The sequence below is a fragment of the Microtus oregoni genome, unplaced genomic scaffold, assembly GCF_018167655.1.
Source record: "Microtus oregoni isolate MIOR12 unplaced genomic scaffold, Mior012 000033F_ref0000390, whole genome shotgun sequence".
Classification (NCBI taxonomy): Eukaryota; Metazoa; Chordata; class Mammalia; order Rodentia; family Cricetidae; genus Microtus; species Microtus oregoni.
The window spans coordinates 27793114-27818905 of NW_024543092.1; the positions used below are offsets into that span (position 1 = coordinate 27793114).

The window sequence follows — 25792 nt, forward strand, 5'->3', positions numbered from 1 at the left end:
TCTTTCTTCTTAAGTAAATTTTGAAACATATTTCCAAAATTGAGTAGGTGTATTCTAGTTATACCTGAAAATGAAAATAAATCATTCTCTGAATTTTGATCCCTAAGAAATATACCTGGTCATTTTCTACTCTGAAAGTAGATATTTATGATATTGATCATAATAAAGCATACCTGATAATCTTAGGGTTAAGTTGTCATGACTTTTAACATCCAGTTAGCACTGTGAAATATATAACTTCTTACATATTCAATATTTTTGAATCTCCCTTCCCCTTTTGAAAATAAATTTTGATTAACTTAAACTTACTTAATCTTCAACATATGTGGACAAAATAAAAATCATAGTAATGTGAGGCTGTAAAAAAAATGTTTGATATTTCTTCATATTTTAAAACATTAACCTGAACAAAATATTAATTACTAGTATCTATAGTCTCCAAATTCTAAAAAAAAAAAAATTGTCAGTTCAAATAGCAATGGAATTCCATGCCACTGGTTAGGTAAAATTAAAATCTTTTTATTCTAATACTCTGAAGCATATAACATTCAATAATAGGGAATAAATCAGATTTTTAATTAAGAATATATTTTATTTTCACTTGTTTGCTCCAAAACAATGATATAGACAGAAAGCCTTAGAATCTGGTCCTTTAAAGAGATATAACCAAATTGGAAAATTTATAATTTAATCCATTTATATTTGTTTTATGTCAAGTTCTTAAGTCAAAAATTGTATTTTGAATTTTAAAAGAGCATAAGAAAATAAAGTTTGCAGAGATGTATATGTTTGACTTTTAGTGTATGATACATTTGCAATATTATATGTAGACCCCTAAATGAAACACAGGGAGGGGAAATGGATGGATATACACTGAATACTTTTTCTATTATTTTGGCACAATAATTATTATGTATGACTTGCATGATGTTGAAGTGAAGTTGAAATTTCTCAGGTTGTTATTTATAAAGTGGTATTTCCATAACCTGTTGTAAAATAACATAGAGAAATAAGTGAGCAGATAGAAATTGATTCATGAATATAGTTCATATTGTTTTCCGAAGAAGATCAATATTTTTAATCTTGTGCTTTTAAATGTAGAAACCCAGGAACTTTCCTGAGGTGAACAGATCAATGGCGTATGAATATTGGGCAGCTGGTGCTGTTTTGTACCAGTGAAAATTTCATGTATATATCATCCATCCTTAAAGTTCCATCCCTAAGGCTTTGGTGTAATAAAAACATTTAATTTATTATGTTTCTAGTTCTCTGTTTTCCCTAGTGAATACATATACATTGTAGACAATGCTTTAGTTTAAGTCTTGATGACAGTCATTAATTTTACACTCTAAAATGTAATTTATATGAATGTAATTTGTACTATAAAATTTTATCTGTATTCCAAACTGAAATGAATTGAACTAAAATGTATTCATACTTAAACATTATTTATAACCTTCCTGTATTTATTTCATTTTGAACCATTATTTTAAATCCTCTATTGAATTATTGCTAATTTTCACTGTTGCAATTTTGAGATATAATTAATATACAATGAAATTCATGCAGATCTGAAAGTAAGCACTATTTGCTTTTCCATTACTGTAATTATTTTAAATCCTCTATTGAATTATTGCTAATTTTCACTGTTGCAGTTTTGAGATATAATTAATATACAATGAAATTCATGCAGGTCTGAATTTGCTTTTCCATTACTGTAATTTGATTTTTCTTTCTCTGTGCTTACTGAGCATTCATTGCTTCAATATGAAATACACAAGGCACTTTACTATTTACCTTTGTTCTTTAGAATGTTGTAAAATACTTTCTGATTCCATCAAGTTTGTTTGTATTTTATATATAATATATGTTATATTATATATTAATTTGTACATGACTTATATTGCTTATTAGTTTATAAATCAGGTATATAGAGCTCTATATTTTACAAGATCTTTGCTTTTTCTCTTTTATGTACTGTGGCCTGAAAAAAATACTGGATTCTGAAACCTTCTGTTTTGGTGGTCTATTTTGTTAGAGTATTTGCAAGTCATGCTACTAAACCCTCTTTATATATACACGTATGTGCATTCTGTACATTTTGTTTCTCTAAAGAAACCTGACTAAGGCTTGGCAGGTGGTCAGTACCAAAGGAACAGAGGGGTGAGAAATAAGTAATACTAAGGATGTCTGAAAACTAATAAGGAATCTTATTTTATAGTTACCAAAATTTACATGTAATACATAATATGTATAGAATATATGTATACAAAACATGTGGAAACTCTGAGTAGTTAGTCATGAGAGTCCAGTTGACTCCTAAGGTATATAGGTTATTGCTGTTGACCTTGGTTCCCTTTAAGAGGTTGAAATAAGTCTCTATTGCTGAATACATGGTTAAAGATTTAAGACTTAGAAGACTCTAGCTGTATATGACCTAAATGCCTCTGCCCTGAAGAGGAGAATGCAATATTTCATATTCTCCTAATTTGCCATATAATCTGTCAATGGACAAAAGTAGCCAAAGTCCTGCCTAGATAAGATATGTATTTATCACAGCAATGACCAGCATGATACTACAATGGTGCAATAGGGGGCTTTGCTTGTTCTTTGACATTGACCATCAGCTATCTGATTGGATTGATGTACTCTTATCACTAAGGGAATCATGCCTTGAAGTGGAAGCCTAGACAACCATTCATGCACAGGGCGTCAGGGCTCTCAGATGAGAATATACTGCTCAAACCTGAATAATCTTACAGAAACTATATTAATTACAACGTTAGGCCAATAGCTTAGGCATATTTCTAGCTAACAATTATATCTCAAATTAACCCATTTCTATTAATCTGAGTATCACCATGGGGCTGTGGCCTCCCAGAAAGTTTCTGACAGATGGGTGGCGTCTTTCTCCTGCAGCAGCTACATGGCATCCCTCTAACTCTGCCTATTTTCTCTCCATATCTGTTCAGATTTCCCGCCTGACTTTACTAATCCATTGGCCAAACCTTTTCTTTAATAACCAATGATAATAAAACATATTCATAGAATACAGAGAGGAATTCCACATCACCCTATGATGAAAAGTATGGTATATTTGAGTTTATTTATTCATAGTCTTTACAGATAAGGAGTGCTGGGTAGCCTGGATTCACTCTCAGCTAATATGGGGAAAAGGAACCTCATTTAACCCTGCTCAAACCTTAACAGGTTACTAATATGTAAGGTACTAATTTTCACCACGGTTTATTGATGCAAGATTTTAGTCTAGGAAATTAACTGTTTGTGTCTTAACATTAAAAAATAAGAGGAAAAGACTCTCATTGTTCATTATTTTATATTACTTTTTCCCATCTCTTTAAAGACTTTACTTTAAAACTACTCATTTTTTTATGACTGTCAATACCCCTTTTATTTTCTTATGACTATGCACAATGTTAGACACACTGGAACTGGTTTAGAGGGTTTTTTTTTTCTCATCCAGATATGTATTTACCGGGTATCTCTAGACTCTTTTGTCTGCATGAACACAGAACTGCAAAGCTGCTCAGCCAGGAGGACCTCTGCTGTGACTTTGGCAGCTGGTTCTGCCCTCTTCTTGAGTGTTGAAAGCCACGCCTAAATCTTGATTGCCTGGTTGGAAGTAGCCGACAAAGAACTGTGTTTAAGCTCCCACCTCTTCTTGCACAGTGGCAGGCATTTTTCTTTTTTACTTTGTATTCTTTTTCTATTTACTGTAAAATGTCTGTTTAAATGTTATGTTGCAGAGTTTCTATTCCCTTTTCTTCAGCTTTCTCAGGTCTTACATACATATATGGATATCACATTGGAATGCCAAAATGTACTTAGTTTTGTTTTGTTTTATTTCTTTTTGGGAACCCACCACCCAGCTCCCAAATAAATCCGTGGAGACTTGTTCTTATTTTTAGGAATGCCTAGTCTTAACTTGACTTGTTTCTAGCCAGCTATTCTTAAATTATCTCATATATGTTTTTGCCTCTAGGACTTTTATCTTTCTTTATTCTATATATTTCTCTTTCCTTTCTTCTCCATGGTTTGCTGTGTGGTTGGTGGGCTGACACTGGCCTCCTGATCTCATTTTCATTTTCTCACTTCTCCCTCTTCTCTCTTCTTTGGGGCATAGAATTTTTCCTCCTATTCATTCTCTTTGCCTGGCAGCCTCAACTGTTTTTCTCTCCTGCCTAGATATTGGCCATTAAGCTCTTTATTAGACAAATCTGGCGTTTTCATCCAGGCAAAGTAACACAGCTTTACAGAGTTAAACAAATGGAACATAAATGAATACAACTCATCTTTGTATCATTAAACAAATATTACAAAGCATAAACAAATGTAACATATCTTAAAATAATAGTCTACAATAGAGGTTGACAATAATGCAATTTTATTTTAATTAAGCAAAGATATTGAATATTAAAATATTAAATTAGTGGAAAATAAAAGTAAGTTGATAGAAATAAGCAACCTGGTAGGAATAATCAAAGTTTTAAGCAAACCTTACTCAGTACAACTAAATATTAACATAAGGGAAAATTCCTAATATCCATAGTGATTAAGAAAATCAGAGATCTATTTCATGTTACTATAATGATACTATTATTCTGATTCTTGTCCTGTTTTATTAATTTTAATGCTTTTTTACAATAGCAGACTTAGATATTTTATTAACAATGGTTCTAATATTTTGCATTCCATGATATTACATTAACCTTGTTTATATGAATAGTATCATGTTAAATTAAAAAGAAAACAGTGACAGAAGGTAAACTCAAACTCAGATATTATATCATACTACCCAATAAAACCTGTCAACAGCTAGGTAGTGGTAGCACATGTCTTTAATCACATACTCAGGAGGCAGAGCCAAGCAGATCTCTCTGACTTAGCGGCCAGAGTGGTTTATCATGAGTCGAAAGAGCCAGAGTGGGTTTCGGGAAAACCAGGGCTATACAAAGAAACTCTGTCTTGAAAAAGAAAAAGAAAATCATGGAATAATTTAAAATCTATACAGGAATACCAACAGTTAACATAAAGCTTTAAAACCATATGACTCAGCAATGAAAAGCACGGCCTGCTCTTCCAAAGGTTCTGAGTTCAATTCCCAGCAACCACATGGTAACTCACAACCATCTGTAATGAAATGTGGTGCCCTCTTGAAGAAGAGACCTGGTCAGACATCCTTGTCAATTTAGACCATGAAACCCTATCTGGAAAAGTTTGACAGAACTGTCATACACAGGCTGCCCACACATGCTTCATCATTGTCAGAGCATAAATTTCAAAATTTCAATTTTCAAAGTAAATTTCAGGAAAGTCAGTTCTACACAGAAAAACCATGTCTTGAAAATAGGGGGAAAAAAGAAAAAGAAAAGTAAAACCTGGCAAAATGTAAAACCTATATAGTAACAAAAAGCTTTGGAACCTTAATTTTTCACTTATTTTTATTTTTGTATCTTTTATTAAACATAGGATCCCCATATCACGTTAAGTGTTCGTTCAATTTCTGTAAAGAGTCCAGTTGTAGTTTTGATGAATATTTTATTTAATCCGTTGCTTTTATTTTATTTATGTATCCCCCTTATATCTCTAATTTCTCCAGGACTTTTATCATAAAGGGATATTAGATATTGTCAAAGATCATTTCTGCTTCTAATGAGATGATCATGAATTTTTTCTTCTTTCATTTTGTTTATATGGTAGATAACGTTTATTGACTTTTGTATATTGAACCATACTTGCATCTTTGGAGTAAAACCTACTTGATTGTGGTTGATAATATTTTAATATGTTCTTGAATTTTGCTTGTAAGTATTTTATTTAGAAATTTTACATTTTTGTTCACAAGGGAATTTGGTCTGTAATTCTCTTTCGGTTTTAAATCCTTATGTGGTTTAGTTATCAGGATAGCTATATGTTCCTAGAGTGAATTGGGCAATTTTCATATGTTTTTATTTTGTGGAATAGTTCTAGAAATATTGTCTTTATTTTTTTGAAAGTCTTTTTAGAAATCAGCAGCAAATCAATCTGGTCCTGAGTAGTTTAAGAGTAGGCACTTATTGCTATGAACTGGCTTCTTAGGTTTGCCTTCAGAAGTCCTTCGAGTTTTAGGATGCTATCTTTTCATTTTAATTAAATTCTAAGACAGATTCAAATTATTTCTTAATTTCTTTCTTGACCCATTTTTCATTTAGTAGTGAGCTTTCAATTTCCATGAATTTGTAAAAGTTTAAAAGCTTTTGTTGTTACTGCTCATCTTTTACCCATGGTGATCAGGAAGGATTCATGGCACTATTTGAAACTCCTTGTCCCTTTGGAGAATGGGTTGCTTTTTCACATTCATTCTTTGTCTTTTTATTTGGGAATTAAGACTGTCCATGTTGAAAGATATCCATAAGATGTGTTTGTTGATTCCTGTTATTTTGTTCCTGTGGTGTGTGTGTGTGCATGTGCACGTATATGCTCACACGTACTCCCCTATTTCTCTCAGATCTACTCCTCCTTCTCTACACACTCAAATAGAGTGGTAGAGGTTTATTTAGGTTGTTAATTAAAACATATTAAGTTAAAACTTCATTCTATCAGTATTATATTGAGTGAGAGTGCAGTTTTGAGCTGAGGAGCCTCTTGACCGTCTCCTTCACATCCTTGTTCCTTAGGCTGTAAATGAGTGGGTTCAGCATGGGGATCAGGACAGTATAGAGCACAGTTGCCACTTTGACCAGGAGCCGGGAGCTGTTTGCGTTGGGCACACAGTAGAGAAGGAGGATGATCCCGTGAAAGATGCTGATGGCAGTCAAGTGAGAAGTACAGGTGGAAAATGCTTTTCGGAGCCCACCCTTAGAAGGCATTTTGATAATAGTGAAGACTATGAAGACATAGGAGGCCATGGTGATAAGCAGGCTACTACCCTCACTTAATATGGAAATGACTAAGCATGCCATCTGACTGAATGAGGAGTCAGAACAGGATACAGAGATGATGGCAGAATACTCACAGCCAAAGTGATCAATGATGCCAGGTTCACAGTAATAAAGGGCAGTGAGAGTGTATGTGATTATCACAGCACACAGACCACCCCACATATAACTTCCAGCTACTAAGAGAGCACATAGCTGACAAGACATAGCAACAGTGTAGAGCAGGGGGTTACAAACAGCCACAAACCTGTCATACGCCATCACTGCTAACATGAACATCTCTGTAATCACACATGCACAGCCAAAGAAAAACTGGACTATGCAACCTTTTAGGGAGATAGTTCTCTGTTCCACAACCAAGATCTCCAGTAATTTTGGTGTAAATACACTAGAATAACATATATCCAGAAACGAAAGATGGCTCAGAAAAAAATACATTGGGGTATGAAGTTTAGGGTTGATCCTTCTGACGACAATTATACCAATGTTGCCTACTAGAGTGACTGCGTATATGGCCAGAACCATAAGAAAGAGTGGTGCTTGGAGGTGTGGGTAGTCCGTGAAGCCCACCAGAATAAATGTGGTCACAGAACTCTAGTTTATCTTTGCATATACCATGAGTTACCACTTACAAAAACAAAAAAAAAAAAAAAAGGAAAAAAATGAAGAAATTTTATCAGTAGAACTTGATAGGGCAAAAGCTCAGATGACACCTGATATAAACAACAACAGCAACAAAAATCTGATGATCTTGAACTCAGTGGTGTTCTGCTTCAGGATTTATTCTTTACCTCAAACTGTGCATTTCTTTACAAGTTGGATCTGTTCTTTAATCCTGTAATGTTCTCACCTGGAATAAAAATAATTAATTATATGAAATGCATATAAAATCCTCATGATTATTTCTGATCGTTGGAATGCTTCCTCACAGAAAATAATTTCAAATGAGACATTCAGCTAAATAAGAAAAATCAATATGGTCTGTGCATTCATAGTCTCATGTTTGAGAAAACTGGAAAGTTAAAAACATATAGCATACAAGGAAAATAAAATAATAGGAACTAGTCATACAAATTATTGACATAGAAATTCACAATTCTTTATATTAAAGGTGTTTTATTTTGTTGTGCTATATTTTGTTTGATTTTTTGTTTGTTTTAGTAGTGACTGAACCTATGGCCTTGTGACTGCTAGACAAGAATGTGTCTATGCAGTTAACAAAACCCTCTTTTTACTTTTTAAAAAAATTTGAGGATAACCTGACTTTGGTGCACTAGCTGACTGGCATTAATTTTGTTAACTTCCTAATTTACATCAGAATCAAAACAACATTGATGCAGATTAAAACCAAATGATTGTTAATGACTTCTTTAGTTTTTACTTCCATCTTACCAATACTTTCTCTCTCTTTTTTTTCTGAGTCTCCGCTCCTAACACCTGTAACCTCTTCAGTTTGATTTGACAATAATCATTACACTGATCATCAAAATTAATTCCATATTCAGTTGTGTAGAAGGGAGGCCTTCATTAATATTTACTTTTATTATTATTACTACTAGTAGTAATATTTTCATTAGCTTTCTCAGACTAATTAAATATATATGTATATATATACAATAGTAACAGAGCCTCTATAAAATATTATTTTTATTTTTTATAAATCTTTCCATACATATGTGTTAATCAATTTCATCTCTTTCTTCCTTTAAGTCTTTACATAGTTTTTCAATAGTTTTACCCTCACAAGTTCATATTTTTTAAAAGAAACTATTATAATATTGTCCTGAGCTAAATTCAGTAGTAAAATCGGGATCGACAACATTAGAATAAAATTGTCATAGACAATAAAATTATGAATTAGGAGACCTACTATGAATTTTTTACTCACTGTATAACTATTAAATAAGAATGTAAAGCTGTTTGAACTTATTAATTTTACTGGTCTACAAAAACTATTCATGCATTACACATCAGACAAACACTTCATTCTTATGTACTGAGAAATCTTAGATAAATTGGAGGTCGCCAGTTTATTGTTAAATTACAAATTCCAATTCCCTTTGTTCTAAATTTCTAATATGCCTTTTTTATCAATTTATATGTTATCTTCTTGAATCTTTGACACCTATTTGCCTTAATTCAGGACTCCCAGAATACATAGTATCATTCAGTAAAATTCCAGTTTCCCGAAATTATCGTAAATATTTGTCATAATCTTATCTTTCTACATACTATTAAAATTGGAACATGTATCAATAGTTTTAACTGCTATCTCACTGTAGAAATTTAAGCTCCACACTCACACACATCAGTATCATTTCTTTGGTAAACACAAAGAAGATGAGCATGGGTCTGCATATTCATGACCCAAGGACTCAGGAGTCTTTTGCAAGTGAATAATGGGTTGTAAATTAGACTGAGTTACAGAGTAACACTTTGCCTTAACAAAATTCAGGAAAATCTACAAGAGCACAGTAGCTGAAATATAATGTTAATGACATATTTTTATGAAAATAAAGTTTTCTTTATAACTAATTAAATTAAATATCCTAACTACTTTTGGGATTACTGCAAAACCAGTGTTTATATCATTCAAAATAGAAACCATAAGAGCAGGGGGCTTCAAATATGTATACTTACTCTTAGATTTTTATGATTAACATTCAATTTTGATCTCTGGTGTCCAATGATTTGTCACCCAGGACTCTGGGCTAAGTCACTCGACTTTCCCCTACCATCTTTCAGTTTTTAAGGATTTTCATATACATTCCAGAAGATTCAAACAGTTTCAAGTAACTCACCAAAAGCATGATTTTCAAGATGTGCTTTTAAGATTATGTCATTTTCTTATTAATAAACATGAGCGATATCCTTCAAAATTAAAATGTTTTAAGTTTCTCAAACAAAGGCAGGAACTGATCCTTGTAAAATAGAAATTAAATAAAGAATGCAATCATCAAAATATTTCAAAAGAAACATATAAACATCTTGAAGAAGACACAGGATTTAATCTGTATTAAATATGGTATTATTTAATATGAACCAACTACTTGACTTTGGGGAAATGCACCCTAAAGAACCCTCACTGAAGATTGTCTTGGACTATAAACATCTAATTAGAAGAAATTTCCTCTTTTGTTTTTAGAATGTATAATTTTGCAGGACAATATTGTGTTCTTTTTCAGACCTCATATACAAAGTTTCGCTCAATAGGATTTATGTTTATGAGAATTATTAAATTAACATGTGAATGGATATATGGACAAATCTAGTGGAATTCACCAAGAATAGTTATACTAGCTAAGGTTCAGGGAATTGTCCCATCATATGTACATTTGGAACAGCTCTAACTGAACTTAGTGGTTTATAAGAAAAATGTTGGGAATTTGTAGTGGGCAATGGGAGGTATATTTCATTTTATTTTCATTGTACACATTATACATACAAACATACATTCAATTATAAATGAAACTTTAAATAAGAGAGATCATAATTCTTTATTGCATGTGATAGTGAGTCAAATATATTAGTCCAAAAAATTAAATAAAGATAATTAATATTTTGTTTTAAAGAAAGGTATCAAATGCTGTCAATCATATAACAAATGGAAAATGGATTTGGTTATGAAATTTATGGTTTACTGCTACAATAAGTATGTATCTAAGGAGAAAAGAGAGAATAATGTTGATACATAAGAACATGTCTTTTAAAAGATATTTTATGATACAGCAGGCTCCAAGTTTGAAATAAAAACATATTAAAAATTGTAATTGTCATTGTTTTTATTTGCTTTAGAGTTAAATGTATATTTTTATTTAGCATAAGGATCTGGACCACAGTTGAAAGGATTTTTATAGAGGATAATAAGGAGATGCTAAATTATGTGTAGAGACGAAGAATATGTTATTTATATGCATGAAAATGAATAAAAATATATTATTATGTAAAATATATGCTAATAAAATATAAATACAAATAATTTAATTTCAGTATTGAAATTAGAACATATAAATAGTATTAAAAAGATAAAATACATCCCAAATTATTCCCATATTACACGTGAATTTTGAGAATCTTGTCTAATATTCCCAAACACTAATTAATATATTTTGCTATAGCATTACAATAAAACGTCACTGTAATTTGGTTTTGAAAATTTTCATATTTATATACCTACTCAAATGTGTGCATTTTAAGTCCTCACTCTACTTTAATCACCTGTCCATCTTTGTTAATCTAATTTACTTTTTAATATTCTTCCAAAATACCAACAAAAAACAAGGTTGGCAAGGAAAGTGTTTGCTTGGCTTACACTTTTATTTCACAGTCTGTCAGTAAAGAAGTCAAGGCACAAACTAAAGTAGAAACCAGGAGGCAAGCACTGGAATAGAGGCCAAGGAGAAATGCTATTTACTGAAAAATCTCAGCCTTCTTTCTTATATAAACAACACTACATTTTTAGGTGCGGCCTCAATGTCAATAGACTGGGCTTTCTCACATCAATCATGCACCAAGAGATGCTCTTTGGCCAATCTAATAGAAATAGCTCTTCATGTTCAAGACCAGCCTGGTCTACAGAGCTAGTTCCAGGACAGGCTCCAAAGCCACAGAGAAACACTGTCTCGAAAAAAACAAAAAACAAAAAACAATAAACAAAAAACAAAAAAAAAAAAAAAGAAATAGCTCTTCATGCTATGTTTCCTCTCCAAAAATGACTCTACTGTGTGTCACGTGGACAAAAACTAACCAGCACTCCTACTGAAAGCCTTCTCAATAAACTGATACTTTGATTACTTTTTATGTGTTTTGCTTAATTACAACTGCTAATAGTAGCATGAATGGATAAATATTCAGTGGATCATGGCAATGTGCATACCTTCCCCTACTGCCAATAACATACCTACCTTCCCCTACTACCAATAACTATCCATAGTCCACATTCCCTCATGCATAATGAAAAGAATAAATGTTCAAACTTTGTACTGGTCTGGTTCAAATAAACACAGTTGTAGTATAAGTGCCAATTTTACATTATGTCCAGAAGGCATGGATTCACAGTATTTCTTCAAGACCTCTCATTAAAGTCCTATTCTTCTTCCACAATGTGGAAGACTTGAGGCTTAGAAGGGAAGGTGTCCTGTTTTGTAATGAAGAACAGTAACCACAAGCTAAAGGAATTCGTACAAATGAAGAATACTTGATCAAAAGGACCCCATTATGAAGTCCAAGCACCTCAAAAGACAACATCAGAAATGCTTCAGCAATCTCAGTGTTTATGGATTACTGCTTTGTTATTACTACATATAGTTTAAAAAATTTAGTCAGTTAAAAAACTGACTAAAAATTTATGTCAGTTTGATATAATTACACATTGTTATGATCTATTGGGGTAGAAATAATCTAAAATTTCCTAAATAATTTTATGAATTATCCAAATAAAAATTAATAAGCAATTGTAGATATAATGTCACATTGAAATATTGCAAAAACATTATATGCATATTTATAAAAACACATATTTGTTACAGTTGTTTAGACAAATATAAATTACACTATGAAATGTAAGTGATATGTGCTAGATTCCATAAAATATAAGAAGAAATGAAACCATGTGTAGTGGTGGATATTTTTAATCTCAGTACCTGTAAGACAAAGAAAGACAAAAGGAAGTCAGGTCTGCAAAGCTAGCTTTATATGATGAAACTCTAATCTCAAACAAGGAAAACAAAAAGCTTCATAGAAATTATATCTTTATGTTTATACAAATAAAACTTTCCAATAAAAATGGTCAATGTAGAGTTAAATGTAAAAATTTGTCAATACTTATTATTTCCTGTTTCATAGTTCTGAATATGAAACTTAAATTTCCTTCATACACAAATCAGGATAAATTTCCTTTATATACTTAGACAAATCTTCTAAAAACCCACATAAGTTTTGAAATACAAAATATACTAAAAATCCTACTCAGAAATTATACAACATTTTAAGGAAAATAAATACATAAAATATTTGATTCAAATAGTTTGAGTATCAATCTATAATGATATTTATAGGTTTTCTACTATCAAATCTATGCTTGTGCTGATCTTTATCCTCATAGACTTCTCAGAATACCTGGACCTCCAGTAGCCCTTGTTCCTCCTCTTCCTGATCATAAACATGTGCTGGGAAACCTGGGCATGTTTGCCATCATCAGGCTCAATTCCAAGCTCTATACCCTATATATTTATTTTTTCTTAGTCTCCTATCCTTTGTGGATTTTCTTTACTCCATTGTTGTGATGCCCAAACTCCTAGAAATTTTGATTGTGGAAGATAAAGTTGAACAAATATCTTTGTGCTATGATTGTGCATCCTTTGGGTATATGCCCAAGAATGGAATTGCTGGGTCATGAGGAAGATTGATTATTAATTTTCTGACAAACCATCATACTGATTTTCAAAGTGACTGTACATGTTTGCACTCCTACCAGCAACAGAGGATTGCTCCTCTTACTCTGCATTCTCTCCAGCATGAGCTATCATCAGTGTATTTGATCTTAGCCATTCTGATATATGTAAGATGGTATCTCAGAGTTGTTTTGATTTTAATTTCCTTGATGGTTAAGGATGTTGAGCAATTCCTTAAGTGTCTTTCAGCCATTTGTAATTCTTCTATTGAGAATTCTCTGTTTAGATCTCGACCCCATTTGTTGATATGATTATTGGGTGTTTTGATGTCTAGTTTCTTGAATTGTCTATTTTGGAGATCAGTCCTCTGCTTGATTAGACAAGATCTCCTGAGAAAATTAGGAGTGGGGAGAACAGAGGGCAGAAGGGGGAGGGGATGGGCAAGGGAGAGGGAGGAGGAGAACATGAGGGATCTGGATTGTTGAGGTGAAGGAAGGATAGAGAGGGAGAGAAAGGAAAGTGATATTGTGATTGAGGGAGACATTATGGGAGTAACAAGAAACCTGGCTCTAGGGAAATTCTCAGGAATCCACAAGAATGACCCCAGATAAGACCCTAAGCAATAGTGGAGAAGGTGCCTGAACTGGCCTTTCCCTGTAATCAGGGACTACCTTAATTGTCATCATAGAACTTCATCCAGCAACTGATGGAGGCAGATGCACACATTCACAGCTAAGCAATGAACCAAGTCTCCACAGACCAGTCCAAGAGAGGGGGGAGCAATAATATGAGCAAAGGGATCATGACCATAATGGGGAGACCCACAGAAACTGACCTGAGCTAGTGAGAGCTCACTGACTCTGGATTGATAGCAGGGGAAGTTGCATAGGACCAAACTAGGCCCACTGAATGTTAGTGACAGTTGTGTGGCTTGGGCAGTCTATGGGGCCACTTGCCCTAGGAACAGGATTCATTCCTAGTGCTTTAACTGGTGTTTTGGAGCCCATTCTCTTTGCAGGGATACTTTTCTAAGCCTATAATTAGGGGGCAGAGCCTTGGCCCTCTTCCCTAAAGTGTGAGACTGTTGACTTACCCTTTCTGAGGGGTGGAAGTTGGGCTGGGATTGGAGAAAGGTGGAGAGAGTGGGAGGAGTGGAGGGAGTAGTAAGTTTGAAGTATTCTTCAGAGAGAAAAATATGGCCAAATTTGGCCACCTGGGTGCTGAACTCTTGGGTAGAGTCTGTTGGGGCTTTCTGTAATATCTTCTCCAATTTATCCACATAGTTTCTCTGGAAGTCAAAAGCTGAAGAGTATCTTCACCACAAAGTTGAGGTAGCAGCTGTTCCCCATGCTCTGAATGCCTGTGTAATCAGGCTCAAACAGGCTTGGTGGCCACCTGACTCCTGGATCAGCTCCCATTAACCAATCCTCTGGTTCATGTCTATCTCCAGCTCAGTCTTGTCTGTCTGTCTTCAGCAGAAGTGAGACAAGTGCTCTGCCATGATAGGGTCCAGAACCATATCATCCTTATCATATGAATAGAAATGAGCTCCATCAGGTGTGATAGTGCACAGTTTAACAGCTAATGGGTAGCCAGTCTCTCTGTAATGCTCCACAGCATGGTTGTTGTCCTCACTATTATCAAATTAGCATTGGCAACAGAGGATGGAGCCATTTGTCCATTTCTCTTTCATGTCACACTTGGATCACAAAATGGCCAAAATTAAAATCACTAATAACAGCCTATGTTGGAAAGAATGTAGAGTAAAGGAAACCATCTTCCCCTGGTGGTGGGAGTGCAAACTTGCACCTTGGAAATCAGTATGGAGGTTTCTCAGAAAATTTGAAATCAGTATATCTCAAGACCCAGTAATACCATTCTTAGGAATATACCCAAATGTAGAAATATCTCATTTTTATCTTAGTAAATAAATCTTGCCTGAAGTGCAGAGAGTAAAACGGACACACTGATCAGCCTTACATACTAGGCAGTAGTAACACACACCTTTAATCCCAGTAGCCAATCTAGTTTGCCTTAGAATCCAGGAGGTGGTGGTGCATGCCTTTAATCAAAGCAACAGAGGGTGGTATAAGACTGGAGGAGACAGCTCTCATTCAGTCTCATTCTGAGATTCTTGGAGACTTTTGGACTCTGATAGAGGTAAGAGTCAGTAGCTAACTGCTTTGCTTTTCTGACCTTTGGATTGAACCACAGTTTCTGACTTTGGGTTTTTATTAAACATGCTATACCCAAAGGACATTCAACCACACCTTAAGGAGACTTGTTCAACTATGTTTATAGCATTCTTTAATAGGCAGAACCTGGAAACAACCTAGATGTCCCTCACCCAAAGAATGAATAAAGAAATTGTTGTATATCTACACAATGAATTTTTAGTCAGGGGCAAAAGCAATGGCATCATGAAATTTGAGGGTAAATGGATGGAACTAGAAAAAAAATCATCCTGAGTGAGGTTATCCAGACTCCAAAATACAAACACAGTATGAACTTGGTATGAACTCACTTGTAAGTAGATAATAGATGTAAAAGCAAAGGATACACAATCAGCTCCAGTGAGGATAGGGAACAAGGAGGACCCTAAGAGAGGTGCATGGATCTCCCTGGGAAGAGTAAGTAGATAAAAAGTCTTGTGTAAACTAGGGGCAGGTAGGGAGGAGTAGAGGGGAAGGGATGGGGCATGAGAACAGGAGGGATCAGGATGGTCAAGTTGTGTGAGGGATGGAGGAGACAGTGGGATCTTGATAGAGAGGGTAATTTGGGGGTTAGTAATGATGTGGGAGTCTTCTGTTTTGTGTTGATTTCATTGGTTAAATAAAAAAAAAAAAACTGCCTTGGCCCTTTAATAGAACAGAAAATTAGGTAGGTGGAGTAAACAGAACAGAATGCTGGGAGAAAGAAGCCAAGTTGGGCAGTCGCCATGATTCTCCCACTCCAGACAGACGCAGGTTAAGATCTTCCCTGGAAAGCCACCTTGTGGGCTACACAGATTATTAGAAATGGGTTAGATCAATATGTAAGAGCTAGCCAATTAGAGGCTGGAACTAATGGGCCAGGCAGTGTTTAAAAGAATACAGTTTCCATGTAATTATTTCAGGCAAAGCTAGCCGAGTGGCTGGACACAGCCCCGCCGCTCCTATTTTCAACAGAGTGGCACCCAACGTGGCCAATTAAATGCACTTAAAAACCTGAGAGGGCTTAAAAATAGAGAGTTTACCACAGCTTTTTGCTGTTTGCTAGGGCATGCTGCAAAGAAATTTCCCTGACTCAGCAGCCTTAGCAGGAAAAAAGCTGCACGGGTTTAAAACGCAGCTTCCTGGGCTGTACCACCAGTGCAAACTCTGGCTTTAAATTATTTCAATGGCTTATGGAACTAGATGTTTGTGTTCCCGCTCAGGATCTGGAGGAAAGTAGCTGAGACCATGTCCTTGGCTCAGCATTTCCTGCCTGGGCAGGTGGCAGAATCAGACTTGAGCAGGCGGGAGAGCCTGGCGGATTCCCGCTGCCATTCACAGAGATGTTTTCAGACTGTGCAGTGCTCTGCGTGTCAGATTTGGATGTAACTTGGATGAAAAGAATTTCTGTGCTGCACGCTCAGTCTCGGAGTTAAAGTGCTGAGTTCAACTCCTACCTGGTGGCCCCAGAGCTAGCACAAAATGGTACGTCCTCCATTTTGAAATTTTCCTGACTCAGCAGCAGGACAAAAACTGGCTGTTTTAAAATGCCGGCTTTCTGGTCTGTGCCACCATTGCGATCTCTGCCTGGCTCCTGCGGGAGACAGAGCTTTTGAATGGAGCATTTGGAGTAAAGTGCTATGGCTTGCTTGATGGCAATGTGGACTGCTGTGTGCCTGGAACTGTGATAGAGAGGGTAATTTGGGGGTTAGTAAGAAACCTGGTGCCAAGGAGGCTCCCAGGAACCCACAAGGATGACTCCAGCTAAAACTCCAAGCAATAGCAGAGGGGGTTCCTGAACTCACCTTCCCCTGTAATCAGATAGGTGATTTCCCTAGTTATCATTATAGAGTCTTCATCCAGTACCTGATGGAATCAGATGCAAAGATTCAAGGCAATCACTGGGCTGAGCTCTAGGAGTCCAGGTGAAGATAGGGTGGAGGTATTATATGAGCAAGGGGGGGGAGAGTCAAGATCATGATGGGAAACTCACAGAGACAGCTGACCTGAGTTTGTGGGAGCTCATGGACTTTGGTGGAATAGCTAGAGAGTCAGTATAGGAGCAGCCTAGATCCTCTGCATCTGGGTGACAACTGGGTAGTTGAGACTTTTGTGGGGACCCTAGCAGTGGGACCAGGTGCTGTTCCTGATTCATGAGCTGGCACTTTGGAACCTATTCCCTATAGCAGGATGACTTGTTCAGCCTTGATGCAGAGGGGAGGAGCTTGGTTCCAACTCAGCTTCATCTGCCATGCTTTGTTGATTCCCATAAGAGGCCTTATCCTGTCTCAGTAGAGACAGGAGACATAGGATGAGAGTGGATGGGAGTATAGGGGAAATGTGGGGGGAGGAAAAAAAGGTAGGAAAACAGTGATTTGTTGTACTAATAGGGGTGGCAGGGCTGCGTCCCCAGCACCCCAGCCACCTGCTAGCTCATGCCCTGAAATAACAACACACAAACTGTATTCATTTAAACACTGCTTGGCCCTTTAGCTCTAGCTCTTACAGGCTAATTCTCACATCCCGATCAACCCATCTCCAATAATCTGTGAGCACCGGTCTTACCGGGAAAGGTTCAGCATGTCTAACCTGGTGGCTTGCTTCATCGCATGCGTCTGCCCGGGAGAGCAGAGCATGGTGTCTCTCTGAGGCGTCTGCTCCCGAGAGGAGAGCTGTGGAGTCTGAGCTCACTTCCTCTTCCTCCCAGCCTTCTGTTCTGTTTACTCTTCCCACCTATCTTCTAACCAATAAAATGGGCCAAGGCAGTTCCTCTATTAGCCAATGACCTTTCTCCATCAATTTGTATCTAAAATATATAAATAAATGATGAAGGAAGAAAAAGAAATAAATAAAAAACTTAAATTCTGGCTCCAAACTTTGTTACAAATGTATATCATCACGGCCTTGAAGATCAAGACATTAGAGATAATCACTGAAAATTTGCCTGGGAGGCTAAAGTTTGATCTAACATATTTAACCATGTCATGTGTGATTGTATGTTACATCTCTAAAGCTCTGAGGCATTCATTCTATCAATTGTACTCTAATCATAATGAAAATGTAGTGACTTTAATAGATACAAAATGCAGAAAATCATGGGAAAAAGGGCAATAGCAGTTCAGCAAATCATATATATGGTTATTATGTACATTATTTATGCATACATGTGTGTACTATGTCCTACATGCAACAATTCAAATATAGTCTAAATAATATCTATAATATATAATGTATATATAAACCATTAATATATAAAAGTTTATATATAACTAAAATTATTGTATATATGTAATATATATAGAATTTCCTTAGCTCTCTATGTGCTAATATATAAATGTACATTTATATTTACTATATATTACATCATATCATGCATTATATATAATTTTTGTTCTAAAATATTATATGTGTATGTAAATGTATATGCACACACACACATACCTGTCTTAGACATGTGCTTTTTTATTTCTCTTGATTATTTTACTGAATCAATATTAGGACCCAGTAAATAAAATTTTAATGACATAATCCTGTTACCTTTTAAAAATTTATTTATTTTCTTAGTTTATGTGTAGTTGGGTTTTGTCTGCATGTTTGTCAGTACACAGTACATGTGACTGGTAGACAAAAGCTAGATATGAGTTGGCATACGTGTTACAGGTGACTCTGAGCTCTCATGTTGGACCCAGAAATTTAACTTGGCTTCTCAGCAAGAGCAGCCAGTATTCTTAACCCCTGAGCTGTCTCTTCAACCTTCTTCCCACTCTTTTATGTATGTGTATGTGTCTTTGAGATTTAATGAAGTTATATGCAGGTTAGGTCTTGTGCCTTCGTAGGCCAGGGTGTCTTAAGCTAGAATTCTAGATACTGGCAGACAATACTGGGTCTTATGGAAATATAGGATATGCAATTAACCACTGAGCCATCTTTATTTCCACAGAAATTCATTGTTACAACTAATCACAAATTATTTTCTGTGGATATGTTTGATGTGTGTGTGTGTGTGTGTGTGTGTGTGTTTGTGTGTGTGTGTGTGTGTGTGTGTGTAATATTGATTGTGATTGGGTAACAAAACTTATCAAAACACTTGCACTAGAATGAACCAAATATCCAGACATATTAAATTATATAATAAAAACCTATGCACATGGATGGAGTTTAAATGATAAGGCAATTTTAAATTCCTAACAATTAGTTGCCTCATTTTATAAAAGGCTTGAATATTATGTTTAATAATATTTCTTTATTTATATAGATAATAACCACTAGCTACGATAACTAAAATGCATAGAAAAATCATGTCTGGAATATTCCCCTCTCAGATCCACAGGTTAAGGACTTTAAATTTATTAGCTTGACTGTATATCATCTAGATAAATATGCATATCAATGCTACAATGACATAACATATCACTACAGTAAATATGGATATAATAGTAAAAAACACACCAAAACTAAAGAAAACGTTAATATTTATACAACTACAGCAACCATCTCTGGCCAGCTTTCATGAAAATATCAGCATTTCTGAGGAAACAATATAGACTTGTGGTAAATACATACACATCTATTGTTATCAAATAAAATTTCAGTAAATAACTATAAATATACAACTACTTTTCAATAAATGACTTTACATATTTGTGAATATTTTCAGTGCTATTTCTGATGTATTTTAAAACAAAGTGTGAGCAGAAGTGATTATTCAGTGACTAAGAACATACAATGGGCTTACATTGCGCCATTAAGTTTGGTTCCCAGCACCTACAGTGGTTGTCTCAAGGTTGTATACTCAAGCTTCAGGGGAATTTATGCCATCTATTGGTCTCAAGAAAGAAAGACACACACACACACACACACCAGAGAGAGAGAGAGAGAGAGAGAGAGAGAGCCTACACACATCTAAATAAAATTAAAACAAAAATCTGTTTAAAAGAAGGAGGCACAATGTAAGGGAAACTGGTATTGACATGTAAAAAATTAATAATAATATAATAAATAATACCAAATATATTTTAAGTATACTAATTCTAAATATGGCAAGAGTTATTTTTAAGATTTTTATTGCACATTTGTGTCGAGCAAAATGTCCAGTGTAAAAATAACCGTTAAAGAATTACATGAAGCTTTCCTCTCATTTTCATTACTGGTTATTGAATAGCTCTAAATATTTGCTTTCAAATTATTATATAAACTTCCTTGATGAGTTGCTTTAGATCATCTGAAAAGTCCTGTATTTTCAATATACAACTTGAGTTAAACATTTTCCTAGGCAGCATTATGCTAGCATACACAAACATGGAAATATACAAGAAGTAATTGTTCTTAAAATATCTGAATAAAATATGGGAAAATGGCCTGAGATTCATTTTCTAACAATATTTAAAGTTTGGAGGTTATTGTAATGCATAGTTTGTGAATTGGAATATTGGAATGATTTATATAGGGAATCTGAACAACAAGATTACTGATTGTTGTAACAGACTATGGGACCTTAATAAAAATACCCCATCTTTCTAGAACTACATTTTCTTTTTTAATATTTATTCATTTATTTATTTATTTATTAAAGATTTCTGCCTCCTCCCCGCCACCGCCTCCCATTTCCCTCCCCCACCCCCATCAAGTCTACATTTTCAATGACCAATGAGAGCTCATTAGTTTCTTCACTGCCTCCTTCACATCCTTGTTCCTGAAGCTGTATATCAATGGGTTCAGCATGGGAATGATGACTGTGTAGAACACTGAGGCCACCTTGACCAGCAGCCAGGAACTTTTGTTGGTGGGAACACAATAGAGAAAGAGGATGGTGCCATGAAAAATGCTGATGGCGGTCAGGTGGGAGGCACAAGTGGAGAAGACTTTGTAGCGTCCCCCAGTAGCAGGCATTTTCATGACAGTAATAACAATGAAAAAGTAAGAGGTGAGAATGATCATCAGACTGCTTAGCTCATTGAAAGTGGCAAAAATGAAAATGATCTTCTGACTAATGGAGGGGTCAGAGCAGGATACCGCAACGATGGCAGCATGCTCACACACAAAGTTATTTATGAACTTGGTCCCACAGAAGAACAGAGTTAAAGTATATGAATATAAAGGAGCAGAATATAGCCCACGAGTACGATGCAGCTACCAGGGAGCAACAGAGCTTCGGAGACATAGCCACTGTGTAGAGTAGGGGGTTGCACACTGCCACAAACCTGTCATAGGCCATCACTGCCAACATGAATGTTTCTGTCACCACAAATATGCATGCGAAGAAGAACTGCATGACACAGCCTGTGAAGGAGATTCTTCTGTCTTCCACAACCAAGTTTTCTAAGAGTTTGGGTGTCACAACAGTGGAGTAACAGAAATCCACAAAGGACAGGTGACTGAGAAAAAAGTACATGGGGGTGTGAAACTTGGCGTTCAGCCTGATGATGGTAATCATGCCCAGGTTTCCCAGAACAGTGACTGAGTATATGGTCAGGAAGAGGAGGAACAGGGGGACCTGCAGGTCCGGGTATTCAGAGAAGCCCACGAGGATTAAAGTCACTGCAGAAGTCTGGTTTTCAGGAAAACTATAGAGAAAAGAGGAAAGGATTATCTGTTAAATTCAGAACTAATATTTGTAATAGAGAAAAATTAGAAAAATATAATACACAGTTTAACAGGCACTATAGAATATGCCTGAAAATAAAAGAACTTCATTTCTAATATTAATGCCTATTTACAAAACATGTATCCCATAAACCCATATTATTTTATGATTTAACTTAAAGTAAATTTCTTGATGAAAGGAGAAAGATTGTGGCTAGATATATTTAAATAAAATGATTCAATACTATCACACATAGCCTCCTGAAAACATCTGTTCTAACCACATACATTAATTGAACTAAAGGTAAGGTGGGAAATTTGCTGGAGGAACCATACATCAAAAATTTCAAAACTTTTCATGTCTTTAATGGTTACTATTATTTACCACATAGATAATATTATATGCTTTGGTTTCCAGTATTTGGGAGTTAAAGCAGAAATGTAATACTATGGTATATTTTATGATACTGCTTCACAAACAAAAAGAAAAAATTAAAAAACTTATCTTTTTAATTTTATGTTAACTTCGGTGTTATATTGGTCATTTTAAATTTTGCTCTGAAATGCTATATTTTAAATTTTGAAACAAATTATTGGAGACATTATGGATATATACTGTGGTGATATAAAACATTTAAATTATTGATTAATTTGAATTAATCGTATTGTGTGTACAACAAAATACAGACTTTGCCTGCCATGATATAATAGTTAAAAAAAGCAGTGAATATATAGCTGCTCTTTTTCTGAGTTTTGGTATTTTTCAGAAGATAGGAAATACAGACACAATAGCCACTGTGATACACTAGAAATACAAACATATTTTAAGCCATTGAAGAAAATATTTTCTGGAATTTTAAAGAAATGCCAAAAATAAGTATTAGAACAGAGATCTAATATCCTTGTTTTTATACTTTTAGTGGAATCCTAATTAGTGGATTTACTAATATGAAATGAGGTTTATGATGACATATAGTTTATAAAATACACTGTGATAGATAGCAGATACAAATCACTAGTTCATCAGGCTTTGAGACATTAGTTTTTTTGTTTTATTTTTTAATGAACTATAAATGTCTCATAATCAGGCCCACATGTGGACAGCTGTCTGTAGTGTTCACTGCTGGGGATTGAATAATCACAGTCTCTCTCCCTGAAACTGCAAAACTGATATGCAGAACCTCATCTGGGAACCTAGTCAAGGAATTCTTGAAGGATGTCTTCCTATCCTCTTGTTGCCTGTCTTTTTCCTTTCTCTGCTTCCTCTGGGCTTCTTCTTGTAGTAGCAGTATCTGTCAAAAAAACATATCAACCAATTGCTAGACAACACTCAACCATTTTAAGTACAACACGTCTGGATTCTGATCATACTATTACCAATATCTATAATTTTAAAATCATCTTTGTAACACTATGAAGATAATTTACCTCACCACTCAAACCGGATTGTGGTGATTTTATTGATTTACATATTTTATTAAGGAAACATAAAATCTACATTCTCCTGACATCTAACATTATCCAGCTAAACATTTTCAATCTCAGTACTAACAACACAGATTCTATAACCCTATGGTTTTATCTACCTGATATATTGTACATATTCATCACAAATGTTAGCTCTTCCATGGCATTCTCAATACTATGATACATTACTGTACCGTGGTATATGGCAAACTACCTCTTGTTCTCTGTATGGAAGCAGGCAATAAGGTTTTTAGCTGTCAATTACAAAACCTTTATTCTATTTTTTCCTTTTTACTTTTTTTTTTGATATAAGGTCTCATAAAATTCAGGCTGATCTTAAACTCCTTTCATGTCCAAAGCTAACGTCACACTCACAATTTAGTCCAGAGGGGTCTTGAAATGTTGAGGGTGGCCTCTCATTCTGATCCTTTCTTGTACCTTCTGTGTTCTGGAATCCTAGGCCTGAGGCACCATTTACTGCTTGATTACTCTTTTATTATATAATTTTTTCAGGTGGGAGTGTTACTCTCTCTTAATTTCTCAGAGATTATAATAATTTGAAGTTGCATTTAATAATTAACTAATATTTAAATGTTGATTTATTAGTTCATAACAGACACAAAAGTAGAAAACTAAAAAAAATCAGAATATAGGTATCATATTCTTAGTGGCAGTTTCATTACTTCATTTGAGGGTGTTAAGGTCTGTTCTTTCCTCCTGAAATATGGCAGTCAGTATTCTCTCATTGGAAGGCAACAGCAGGAGAGAATCAACTTACCTAGACATGTGGGCCTCTGAGTAATACATTTACTGAAAATTTCTTTGCTAAGAGTTGTGAAGTTCTAAAAAGTTCTTGTTTAGTAGTTAATATGAAAATATAGCCATGGAAATGGAGTCCACTGGATATATCATCAATCATGACATATGATGTTAGGCTACACTATCAGGAAAATTCAGAAATACCAGATTAAACATTGCCTCTAAGAATTAAATATGGGTACCAAATCATGTCACAAATATGTCATCATCAGGGACCTGAAATCTAGGGAGTGTAATAAAATAATTCCAGGGAGGCTACAGGTGGAGCAATTAGGAACAAAATGTCTCATGTGATATCTTGATTGTATATTACATTTCTAAAGCCCTGAGGCATTTTCATAATCAACTTTAACAGTCATAGCAAATACATAATGCCTCTCTAGGTTGTAAATGTAGAAATACACAAGAAAAATAAGTAATTTAATGATAGCTCAGAAAGATGTTATTAAGTAAAGCCTTAGAAAATATGTTATTATATTTCTAATTATCAATTTGCTCCAAAATTAAATTCTATTGTCATTTTCTTTTTTTATTTATAAATATTAGGCCAAATACATTTTCTGTTTGTGTGACAATTTATGTTAATGTATAAAGGGCACTAAATACAAACGCAAATATAAAATATAAACATAAGGACTACCAGTGTCTTAGTAATGAAATCTAAATTCTTATTAGTGTGTATTGCACAAACAGGGCAGTGATCCTCTTCCATTGATATAAGGATCCTCTTTCATTCACTTGTGGGATTTTCATCATAATGAACCACAATTTATGGTTTCTTTGTCATGAATGTTTATAAAATAAAGATTTACAACTGTACTTTCTTTAATGGTGGCAAATGAACTTACCAAAATAAATATCAAATTTATTGCTTCAATTTTTGAATACTTTTAAAGCAATTGTTAAATATATTGAAAAGTTTAGATTTATTGAAAAGGAGTCAACATAGTCTTTAAAAAAATGCTCTTTGGGCTGACGAGGGAGGGGGGCTTAATTGGGGGAGGAGGAGGGAAATGGGAGGCGGTGGCGGGGAAGAGACAGAAATCTTTAATAAATAAATTAATTAATTAATTAAAAAAATTCTCATAGATTTGAGGTTATAACATAATTACATCAGTTCTCTCATCTCTCTCGTTACTTCAAACTCCCTCATATACCTTCTTACTCTCTTTCAAATTCATGACCTCTTTTTTCATTAGTTGTTCCTAGGTGGATATAATCCCACTATTCCTAATTTCAGGGTAATTAGTATAATATATTTTATTGTTGTGAAGTTCAGTGCTCAGCCCATTTTTATTTTCTTTTTTCTATTGTTTTTTCACTTTATTTAAAAATTTCTACTTTAATAGAAATTATTTTTATTTCTATTTTTAATATAATATAATATATTATAATATAATAT

General features: G+C 34.6%; 1 protein-coding gene and 1 pseudogene across 1 annotated transcript; both read right to left on the reverse strand.

Moving 5' to 3' along the window:
• Nucleotides 1-6605: 6605 nt before the first annotated feature.
• Nucleotides 6606-7556, reverse strand: LOC121466567 (annotated as a pseudogene).
• Nucleotides 7557-21150: 13594 nt separating this feature from the next.
• LOC121466406 (olfactory receptor 5D13-like) lies at nt 21151-24357 on the reverse strand. Its single transcript, XM_041680102.1, is given in 3 exon segments — nt 21151-21604; nt 21606-22085; nt 24350-24357. Coding segments are annotated over 3 exon segments (942 nt in total).
• Nucleotides 24358-25792: the final 1435 nt, after the last annotated feature.